The sequence below is a fragment of the Eublepharis macularius genome, chromosome 5 (genome assembly GCF_028583425.1).
Source record: "Eublepharis macularius isolate TG4126 chromosome 5, MPM_Emac_v1.0, whole genome shotgun sequence".
Lineage (NCBI taxonomy): Eukaryota > Metazoa > Chordata > Lepidosauria > Squamata > Eublepharidae > Eublepharis > Eublepharis macularius.
This window is the reverse complement of record NC_072794.1, coordinates 41077206-41089240: the sequence shown is the minus strand read 5'-3', so window position 1 is coordinate 41089240 and position 12035 is coordinate 41077206. Positions and strand designations below refer to the sequence as shown.

Genomic DNA, 12035 nt, shown 5'->3' with positions numbered 1-12035 from the left:
GTGAGCTCAGAGCGGGTCACAACATCATAACAATAATATAGCAATATATAAAACAATACCAAAACTATAAAATACAGCACAAAGCAGTATAAAACAGGAAAATACAAGTCCAACAGGGCTTCCAAGATGCAGCTTTCAGAGCAATAACTTCAGGCATAGTTCCTGCAGGCAGGTATGGCAGGTCTAATTAAATCAAAGCAGCAGAAGCAAAGCAGACCAGGCAAGAGACCGGCAGGATAATTTGCCAGCTCTACAACTTATGGGGTTCAGCTTCTCTTTCCATTCATTACAAACAACATTCAGCACAGTTTAAATACATATATAGATTTTGTATTTATAGCCTCATTTACCCTAATTTTGGTAAAGCTACTTAATAAAAGTTTTGAACATCTGCTTTCTTATTAAGCAAGCTGAAAAACAGAATTTAGCCATTTAGAGTGGTTTCATTAAAGCAGTCTGAAAGGAGAAGGGATGTATAAAAATTGTTGGAGCTGTCCGGGAACTTAGATAGAATAGGGGTGATATATCTTGAATGAATATCCTTATAAGATAGGCAATATAATAAGACATTACTCATTGTTTCATTTCCGTTCAGCTGGCAAAGACAAAGTTATTGAGAGTAGGGATTATATGAATATCTCTCTTCCAAAGAATTGAGGACAAAATGTTAAAGCGGGCCAAAGTGAAGGCTTTGTAGTATTTGCGGAATTCTAAAATGTAAAGATACTTAGCTGCCCCAAAATTTTGGTTGTAATTCCCTACCACTAGATAGAGTGATTGCATAAAGTTGTACATCTTATGGATAAATTAATTAGATGAAATTCCTTCCGTTCTTTATATATTTTATGACAAATAAGTTACATTGTAAAATTTGGTTTAAGAATATTTGGATAGAGACCTTGGCTGCTATCCTGCTCAAAGTTATATCCTCTGGGATATAAAAATCAATCTGTATGATAAGTGGGAAATCCATAAGTGGACCTCCCAACATTTTTTTAAGTGAAATGCAGCTGCAGGGGCAGCCAGCTTGGAAAGACACCTGATTTCAGTGGTAGAGCTCATAGTATGTGTTCAGATGGTCCCAGGTTCAGCTCTTGGTATCTCCAGTTAAAGGATTTCAGGGTAACACACTTTGGAGATTATCTTTCTCTGCACATGATCCTAGAAAGACAATCCCAGTTAGATCTGAACTGGACATCGGATTTATATTAAGGCAGCTTCCCCTAAATTTTAATCCAGTTCCAAAAACCCATTTAATAGACAGTCCTCAACTAGAAGACGCATCAGATATTAAACTGATAAGAACAGATATTACTACTATATATGGTCTATTCAAATGGAAAGGCAGTGCTGTGAAACAGGGAAAAGGTTGCTTAACCTGTCCCTGTTATGTTTTCAGTTCAGAATTGCCATCCTCCCAGGCTACTGTTTGTCCTTCAGTGGAAAACCTATATCCCTCTCCCCCTGCACAGAGGATCAGTAAGTCAATCAATTTATTAATACAGTCAAAGACCAGCACAACACGTCCAAAACAGTACCCTCAAACTGAACACAAATTTCAGACATAAAACATCAAAACATAAAATTCTTACAAAATAAAGAAAACTTTTAAAATAAATAAAAATTGGCCCCAGGGAACAATTTTGAGAAAACTATGCTGGGAAGAAAGGGCTAAGCACTCTCTTCTTCAGCACTACTGTTTCAATCATCGAATCATAAGGTTGGAAGGGACCTCCAGGGTCATCTAGTCCAACCCTCTGCACAGTGCAGGAAACACAACTACCCCCCTGACAATCAAATTGGCAGCCCAGTTTTTCATAAAAGAAGGAAATGCTGGAATATGAATTGTAGTAGTAGTAGTTTGGTCTAAGTATATGTAAGAGGATGGCAACCACTGTTGATTGTTCAAACTAGAACATGTGTTCTTGAAAATCTTGTAATCGCATGGTGATATTGTAAATATAGGTAAGCAAGGAATACCTTTGCTGTTATTAACCACAACTCCTTTTCTGTACCTTATTGCAAGTGATATGCAGTGCCCCCAGCATAGGCAATGGTAACTTCCATCCTGTACAGAGTCAATACAGATTTGAGGACATTATCCAAATATATCGTAACCCAGGATATGAACCTGAAAGCAATGCTACAACTTCTAAATGCACCAAGTATGGTTGGTTACCATCTCCAAAGTGTATACGTGAGTAACTTTTATGTTGTACTACAACAGTTGTAGTATTCTTTTTGCTATCAAAGCTTAATGGATGTAGATAGTTTTGTATTTTTGACTGCTTCCTGCCACTTTTTCTTTTGCTAGGTTTAATCATTGTTTCATTGTGTGTGTGTGGAAACTTTTTGAGTAAAACATGTCTCAGTAGCTGAGGAGATTGAAGGAGGGGCAGGATGGAAGTGTGAAAAATAGGTAGACTTTGACATTGTATGGGCTGTCGCCAAAGACAATATGATGTCAGTGAGGAGCATTGTTATGACTAGTATTATCAGCTGGCACCAATAGGATGGATGAACACTTCTCCATTGTTCATAGGGACCTTCTGAAGATATGAGGCCGACTTTCATAGACAGAAATAGGTCTGAGAAGTAAAGGGTTTATTTTGGTTTGAATATACGAAACAGTGATATGAATCTGTTCTTTTTGATTAAAAACACCTGAGATGATTTCCAGTATTAAACACAAAATAATCCAATAGACGGTTTGATAAAACCCATGAATAAAAAACTCAGCAGCATAAAACATACAGCAGCTCAAAAAGAAGTATTCAGCCAAAAGTATCTCAATGAAAAATCATAAAAAAACTTAAAATGTCAGTGAATTTAAACCCAGTAAGAGGTATAACAACACTGATTAAAATGCCTGGCAAAATAAAAATTTTGTTTAGCCTCAGTTATAACACTCCATAAGTGAGAGAAATAACAGTTATTAAAAGCACATGATAGCACATCGCCAACCCTGATAGAAGTATTGTTGGATATATATAAATGAAGTAAATAAATATCCCAGGCAAGAAAATAGTAGTAGATCTAAATAGTCAGCACTATGGCACATTAGCCTTTCTATATGCTAATTCAAGATGAATTGTACACAATTAAATGCATACAGTTGCTGTTTTGTGTTTTACCACTAAACGGTTAGGAACATCAGTGCAATGCATAATTTAGGTAAATTAATCTGCCTTCATTGCAAATAGAAGGGAGAGATAATAGCCCACACACAAAATAATCAGGACCACTTTTCTGTGGATAGTTAGCTTGGACTTTCTAACACTATATACCATTGCATTCTGCACAGGGAGAATATTGAAGGGTAGGATGTACAACTACATTGCCATCCATTTATTTGGATAATCCAAGAAATATGTCATGTCAAGACTCTGTGCAATTCATGGGTGCATATACTAGGAAAGCCTGGTCTATTTATTACTTTTTACATGTAACCCTAAATTATGAGTGATCATGGAAATATTGTCCATATCACCACGAGGGGGGTACCAAAAAAGTTAGTAAAACATGGGCAAACCATGACATTCTTTCAGTGGGTTCCTCCTTGTAAACCCTGGACTGAATTAAGACTTAGACTTCATGCACTGGAAACTGCTTTTTATGTGATGCAGTTGCATGGAGCCTGCACCCACTGATGCAATCATGGGAGACATCTTCATACGGCTAGCTAAAAAATTATGGAAAAACAACCTCCAAGCACTGCAGCCACTTTGATAGTCACCATGTGAAAGTCTTAACATTGGATTCAGCCTTGAGGTTGCAATCCTAAACCTTCCTGCTTGGAAGTCACAGAAATTAATGTGAGAACTTTAGAAATGAATTTATATAGATACACACAGAGACACGTGTGTGTGTGTGCGTGTGCATGTGTGTTATGTGTCTTGACCTTTTGCCTTAACATCTTCTCTCTTCTCTGCCAAAGCAAAGAGCTGTTTCTATCCCAGTATAGAAAATGGAGTACTGTCTTGGTCTGATATATACTACAGGGAGGAATACTTCCCCAAAAAGGAGGGGCAAACAATAGATTTCTGATGCTATCATGGCTTTCTGCCAGAAAATAGAAAGCAGTGGTATAGAGTTACTTGCACCAAACTTGGCTGAGATCCAGAACCACAATGCTTTAGTAAGTGCACATTTTCCCACCCCTTTACACATTTTTCTTTTATCTAGAAGGGAATGGTGGAGCAATGGCACATTGGTTAGCAGCATCACATACCTCTGCTATTCCCTTTGCATTTTGTTTGACAAAATTTGTGAGCATTCCATGTGCTGTACAAGTTCTATCAAGGCTGTACACGTGCCATGGATCTACAGGTATACATGAAGGGGGGGAAATGTTGTTCAGGGCACAGCATTCAACATCCACAGAATCTCAGTTCTTTTGTTTTTTTAAAAAAATGAAAGGAAGATAAAATGAAGTGAAGAAATGCTTGAAAAATATGTGGGCAATCAGCAGGCATTGCTCACATATTTTTCAGGCAAATCTTCATTTCATTTGTTTGGTTTTTTAAAATGATCTGAGCAGGAAGAGGAGTGGGAACTGGAAACATTTGAGCCAGATGAATAAGGCCAGTTCTGAGCACCTGCTCCTCCCTTTTTCCTCCTTGGACTTGGCCAAAATGAAAAGAAGAGCCAAAGGGCTTTTGGCCCTTGGCTGTTACCCTGTGCACACTGTGCAGATTGGCCTTGTGGTTGTAGTTGACCAGCCTGGTTGGCTGGTCTGGGATCACCTTATGGCTTATCACATCACCCCTTACTGGGGACATGTTGTCTCATGTGTCTTTCTTTATATTATACATCTGTGTACCTTATTTTGTAAGCCATTTTGAGTCCTCAGAGTTGGAGAAAACTGGGGTTTGAATGTTTAAATAAATAGGCAGTGGAACTTGCACCTCTCCAGGAAACGTCTAGCATGCTACCTACTTCATCACACTCTCCTTTAACGTACCACAAAAGAGCTAATTGGTGGTTGTGAGGATCTCCACATACGAGCTAAGTGGTGCTGTTGTGTCAATGCTGATCAGACATGGAGGGGCAGCGCCTGGATTCAGTGCCCTTAAAAATTCGAACATGTGATCAACACAATCAAAGCTGACAGCACCACCCGTCTATCTGGTAGTGCTCCTTTGAGAGCTGGATGGAGGAATATTTGAGGTGTGAAGGTCCAGCTTTGTATATGGATTGTCCTTGCTGAATGGTGGGATTGAATTTTGCATTGTGTATTCATTCGAACTGAACTGTAGCTTGTGAATAATTTGTTTATCATCTTGACCCCCTTTTTTACTCATAAGTATTTATTTATTTGATTTTTAGAACAATGCATTCCACCTAAACAACTACCGCATGGTCATGTAATTTATACCTCTAAGAGTGCCTTCATAGAGGGTGATGATATGTCATTTCAGTGTGATGCAGGATATCATCCTGAGCAACAGGAAGCAAGAGCCAAATGTACAAAAAATGGCTGGTCACCCATGCCAAGATGTGCTGTCACAGGTAAGCTCCTTGTGTATCTTATTATTTCAGGGATATATCTGAGAAGTTGGATGCAACCTATCTGGTTCTACCTTAAGCAAGTCACCAACAACTCACTCCTGCCTGCCACCACCTTACTGTCCTTAGGAAACAGTCAAGGATTCACAGGGTGTTAGCATAGTCAGTCTGTGTCTTGTCTTTGTTTAACTCATCACTGCAAGCAAGTTCCTCTTGACACAGACAGGGACTATTTCTCCCTTTAAATCAGACACATCCACATTGTGGGGGGGAGGGGGGAGGTAGCTGTCCTTAAGGTACTCTCTGAGTTCCTGATTGGTTAATAGTTCCATAATAATCCATTGCCCAGGCCGGTCAATTTTTCTTCTTCCAAGGAAGGAGGATGGGGAGCTGACCAATCAGAGACTCTTTCAGATAGATAAATTTGATGGCCACCAAAGCTCCAATGAGGAGGCAGTGCTTGTCTTTTAGTAAGTGGGAAAAACCAGGAGAGGACAATTCACTAAGATATATGTCTACGATTGCCAGGAGATTTGGGGACAGGGATGGACATACTGGCATCATGTTAGTACACAATGTCACTTTCAGTGAAAAATGGAAGTGATAACATGACATGGGAAGGATGCTTTAAAATTTCCAAAAACGATATGGTTAAACCACAGAGTTTTTGGCAGATCCTAGAGTGTCCTCCTAACATCATGACACCACCCTATTTTTTCCTGATTTTCCTTCCCCCAGTGTTTGAAGTTCTGGAGGGTAACTGTGGGGGGAGGTATTGCTGGGAGGTCTTCTGCCATAGGGGGGCCCCTGGCATCACTATCAAAATGTGTGCCACAATGAAGTTTTGCTGCTTTAAAATGAAACGTGAAACTTCTCTCTTAGTATAAGAGGAACAATATTGTCCTTAAGCAGTTTCCCTGACTCTGACATTAAAGAAGGAGGGGAATGGTGATAGCTAGAGATGGGCACGGACCAACATTTGCCTATGGACCGCCGGTTCGGGGTTTGTGGGCTTCCATGGACCACGGTCCATGAACTTTTAACGGACCAGGCCCGGTTCGAGAACCAGTTCGAGAACCGGTTCGAGTCAGAAAAGGCCTTGGTTTTCCCACAGATTTTCACTTCAGTCAACTTTCCCCACCAAAGGTTCTCATGTAACGCTCCTCGATTATCACTTTTCCAAAGAGACAAACAACAACTTCCCCTCCCCTATTCTGACTGACCCTTACCCACCCTTGGGGGAAGGAGAGAGACTTGTGTTCCTGTCCAGGAGAGGTGGCTGCCCACAAAATCCAACTACATGGGGCTGCATCAACAAGAGATGCCCTCCCCGGGGGCGGGGAGACCAACTCTCCATGATGGGAAATGAATGGATGTACTTGAGTGAAAGCCAACTTCGCAACAGGATCATGTAGCAATTCAAAGGCCCCTTGCTGGAATGGAAGGCACGGGAGGGATGGAAAGGATGTCTTCCACACCTTGAGGGAAGGAAACATATGTTACCCTGTTCAGAGGGAGCCTCTTTGGGCAGTGGACAACGAGTCCCACCTTAGTGACGTGGTGTGTCAGCTTGCTTGCTATCAAGCAAGCTGACCTGGGCCACTGTCCTACTTCTCACTGGACTTTGGGGATTAACCCTCAGAGGGGCCCTTGCGCTCGCAAGAGCAGGATGGTCGCCGACAAAACCCACTTCACCGAACGTGATGCAGTCCATCAAGGAAGCTCATCATGTGCCTTAGACTGTTTTGTCAGCATACAAATCATATCAAGAAAATGAAGAGGTACTTAGAAGGTGCCAGGGAAAGGGCTTGTTGTCGGGAGGAGGATAATATATGTTTGTAAAGCTCAGTCATCATGTGCCTTACACTGTTTCGTCAATATACAGATACAAATCCACTATTTAGGGAGTGAAAAAGGCTTAGAAAGAAGTGAAGCAGACAGAGCCCCCCAAAACATGCTGCCAGTGGTTCTAGGGTGGGTGTTTCACAGAGGCCAGTAGCAGTCTTCCCCCTGCACCTCAAAAGCCAGGCTGGAAATATCCCCCAAGTCACCCACTATTTAAGGAGTGAAAAAGGCATAGAAAGAAGTGAAGCAGACAGAGCCCCCCAAAACGTGCTGCCAGTGGTTCTAGGGTGGGTGTTTCACAGAGGCCAGTAACAGTCTTTCCCCTGCACCTCAAAAGCCAGGCTGGAAATATCCCCCCAAGTCACCCACTATTTAGGGAGTGAAAAGGCTTTGAAAGAAGTGAAGCAGACAGAGCCCCCAAAAACCTGCTGCCAGTGGTCCTAGTGTTGGTGTTTCACAGAGGCCAGTAGCAGTCTTTCCCTTGCACCTCAAAAGCCAGACTGGAAATATCCCCCCAAGTCACCCACTATTTAGGGAGTGAAAAAGCCTTAGAAAGAAGTGAAGCAGACAGAGCCCCCCAAAACATGCTGCCAGTGGTCCTAGGGTGGGTGTTTCACAGAGGTCAGTAGCAGTCTTTCCCCTGCACCTCAAAAGCCAGGCTGGAAATATCCCCCCAAGTCACCCACTATTTAAGGAGTGAAAAAGGCTTAGAAAGAAGTGAAGCAGACAGAGCCCCCCAAAACCTGCTGCCGGTCATCAGAGAGTGGGTGTTTCACAGAGCCTAATAGCACTCTCCCTCCGCTTGCATCTCATCAGCAGACAAGAAAGAACATGGGGGAAAGAAGGCAAGAACTCAGGCAGACAACGCCCAAAGCTGCCTTGCACCCACTGTGGGTCTGTGCGTGGATTGGCATCAGATAGAACCCACCGGCAACACAGAAAAAAGGAAGAGATTTTTTGGGGGGAGGGGGGATTAAGTCCAAGAAGAACCCAAGGACTCAAAACACAGAAAGAAATCAGAGTAACCCAATAGTGCGGTAAAAGGATTTTTTGGAAAGTGTTCTCGAGAAAACTAGAATAGAAAGGAGAAAAAAATTAAACAGGAATGGAGAAAAGAGTAAGCTCTCTTGCAACTGAAGCCCCAAAGCCCCAAGGCACAAGCCGCGCTCTCACAAAAAAAAAACCCCTTCCCCACAGCAAGCAGTTGCTAAGCTAAGTCGTGTCCCCGCGCCAACAAAGCAGAGCGGAGCTTCGGGCGCTTTGTCTTTTATGCAGAAAGGCTGGTGATCTCTGTTTGGCTGACAGAGCTGCCAATCAAGGTTTTCTGGGCTAAGATTGGTGTGTTCCAAACGGGGAAGGTGGCTCCACACCGCTGCCGAGGAAATTGTTTGAGCTGGAATCCTGGCATGATGGGCCAACGGACACACGGACAGAAAGCCCCAATGTTCGGCGGTTTCATGAGAAAAACACGCGCCCACGGGCCACGTGTTCATGAAGGACGAACTGGGTAAGTTCGTGATGAAATTAGGTCCGTTATGCGGACCGTGCCCATCTCTAGTGATAGCAGGTTCAGCAGCTCTGTTTCGGAACAGAAAGCTGGAACTTTACCCTCCCCCCTTCCATATAAACTTCCTTGTCTGAAGAAAACAAAACCTCTCTCTTATCTAAGAGTGAATCCTATTGAATATAAATAGAAAACAGTAGAATTTACTGCTGATGAAACTTGCATACAATGGCTTCATTAGTACTAGAATGCTTCATAAAGGTTTAACATGCCATATTTGCTTTATTCCCATTGCAGTTGCATCCTGGAGAGATGACTTCAATAGGTAAAATTTCTTCTGCACCTTGTAAACTGAACCAATGTCCATATCTGCAAGCCCTTATATGTATTTTTGTAATTTTTCCTTTGCATTACATATGCATTATTGGTTTTTTGTACGCAAAAGCATTTCTTCTTCGATATAATTTGAAACAGCATATGTTAGGCAACATACGAAAAAAATGCAAGCATTCACTGAAAATTTAAATAAAACTTTGTAAGGAACTTATGATGTCTGTTTATTTACTTTTAAAATGGATTGAGAGTAATACAGAGTAAAGGATCTAGGTATAAACAAAGATCATCCATTGCCAGTAATCAGGTATGCCTTTGTACCTCTCTTGCAGCACTGGACAGGTGAGACTTAAACCAACATCTTAAAACTCATTGGCTAGCAGGGACCAGGAATAGATCTGCAGCTGTGTTGAAAACAAAGGCATACAGGCTTTAAAGGGGGATTGGTAAGGCTGCTAGGTCCCATTGGCACTCCTTAAAGTGTATAAGGAATGGAAAGTTCTGAAATCGGAGCAAGAGTGGAGGTCACCAAACTGAGAGAAACAGCAGAAGATAATTCCTAAATTCTCTGTTTATCTGAACTGGGGAATGGGGAGGAAACCATTACATGGGTTAGTACTTCAATTGCACATCAGACCTTTAATAAAGCTATGTCTTGGGTTACCCTAATGATGACATCCTGTGTTTTTTTTATTCTGAGGAAACCTGCTTCCTTGCATGCACAGTCCTCTATTGGATCTATAGAAAGATGTTTTTAAACACCTGTTTAAAAAGAGAATATGACAAAGACACTGCCAGTTATTTTGTGTTCTTCTTTCCTTTAGCCCTCACAGAGCAGTGTATATTGGGTTCCCCCCAATTTTATCCTCACAACAGCACTCAAAGCCATCTGAGTGTAAATTATTGACTAAAGATTATGGCCAAACATGGATTTGAACGAAAGGAGTTTATGTCCTATATACCAGCCTCTACAGAATAATGCCATGCCTCTACAATTAGGTGTACCATTCAGCTACTCTCACCTAGGAGAAAAATAGTAGCCATGCTCTCTGTGGTAGCACATCCAAGTTTCACATAATTATTTGCCAGAGGATGCACATGTATAGAATTAACAGTTTGTCTTAATCTTGGGCTGAACCCCAAGAAGTCCAAAACACAATGGGATTTTCTACCATAATGTTGATAAATCTTTTCACAGCATCATTTTATTCTTAACTTCATAAATTTGATCCTATCATTTATTGAAATCCAGCATAGGGTAAAGAGGAAAGGTTGGGTTTAGGAGATCAAACTCCAGATTGGACAGGGATTACACAGATTCATGGCAGATAGGTCCATTAGTGATTCCAAACCATGGTGAATACAGAGAACCTCCATATTCAGATGCTGTATGGCTCTGAATGCCGTGATCTGGCTAGCCCAGGGTAGCCCAGTCTCATCAGCTCTTGGAAGCTTAAGCAGGGGCAGCCTGGGCTGGTACTTGGATGAGAGATCACCATTATAGGGTTCCTATGCAGAAGCAGGCAACGGCAAACCATCTCTGTATGTGTCTCTTGAAAACTCTATGTGATCGCCATAAGTTGGCTGCAACTTGGCGGCATTAAAGAAAAAACCTTTGAATGGGGGGGGGGCGCAAAATTAAGCCGATGTTGTGGCCTTTATAGCTTGCTTGTTTGCCCTCTATGGCAACTGAGATGACCATAAATTTGTTAAAACCATAGAGCACTAATTTTATACAATGCCCAATCCAGGACTATCCTGCTCAGTACAAAACAGATCATAAATATTTCTATAAACAAGCAGGAAATTTGTGCACATCTTCTCTGTTCATTTACTAAAATCTCTAAACATTCAAGATTCTTTTCACCAGTCCTGCTATTCCACCCTTTGTATGACAGAATTGCATGTCATAGGAGATGGGAGAAAATGATGGATGAAGAGGACCATGTTAACTAGGGGACAGAGGTTGCAGCTGCCTTCTTATGGTATGGGAGAGCATTCAAAGAGTCAGATACCATCTCTGGTTGAAATCTGGCAATTCTAGAACATCCAAGGCTAGTTTCAATCTCAGTCAAAGGCAAATTACCCAATATGAACACTATTGACGCAGTTTACCATTGACAAACATTCTCTCTTAATATTTTCTGCATATTAATGGATCCTTGCACCTTTACAAGATGCTGGCATCCAGCATCCTTGAAGTTTCCTTGAAGTTCTCCCAACAGCGGGATTTCAGCGAAATTGATCTGGACTAGTAGAAAAGAGCAAGTCCAGTAGCACCTATAAGACTAACAAAATTTGTGGCAGGGTATGAGCTTTCGTGCACCACAGCTTATTACTTCAGATACAGCTAGAATGTGAGTTCATCTGTCATTATATCTTGGAGAATGGAGTGATTGCGGAAGCTGAATGATAATAGCTGGTGAATGACAATGGCAGGCGTGATTGACTAGGGTGGAGTATGCGGAGGTGGTGTGGTGTGGAGAAATTAGCACTGTTAATGAGACAGGAAGCCAATGTCTCAATTCAGTCCAGATGGATTGGGGCTTATTTTTCTAAATGACAGAGCTTGTGTTTTTCATTAAATGGCAGGCATGATTAACAAGGGTGGGGTATGCAGAGGCGGGGTGGTGTGGAGAAATTAGCACGGGTAATGAGACAAGAAGCCAATGTCTCAATTCAGTCCAGATGAATCTGGGTTTATTTTCATTAAATGGCAAATTTGTGCTCGCCCGTGGAGACTTATGGATCCAATCGGTTTCCAGAATGCTCTGTGGGAACCAATGCTCCACGGCGGTTCATTGGATGAGCTGGTAGAGGACTGGCAGGGCCAGCTGTCTGTAGC

At 41.8% G+C, this 12035-nt stretch overlaps 1 protein-coding gene and 1 non-coding gene across 2 annotated transcripts in view; one reads left to right on the top strand and one right to left on the bottom strand.

Annotated features, from left to right (window-relative positions):
- LOC129330316 (coagulation factor XIII B chain-like) overlaps positions 1-12035 on the top strand; it is a 74998-nt gene that overhangs the window by 38525 nt on the left and 24438 nt on the right. The window contains exons 11-12 of the mRNA XM_054980348.1: positions 1400-1479; positions 5329-5511. Coding sequence (XP_054836323.1) covers positions 1400-1479; positions 5329-5511 — 263 coding nt within the window. The remainder of the gene's footprint in view (positions 1-1399; positions 1480-5328; positions 5512-12035) is intronic.
- LOC129331505 (U2 spliceosomal RNA) lies at positions 1164-1349 on the bottom strand. The gene has a single exon (XR_008597164.1). It is a non-coding gene; the product is annotated as a U2 spliceosomal RNA (small nuclear RNA).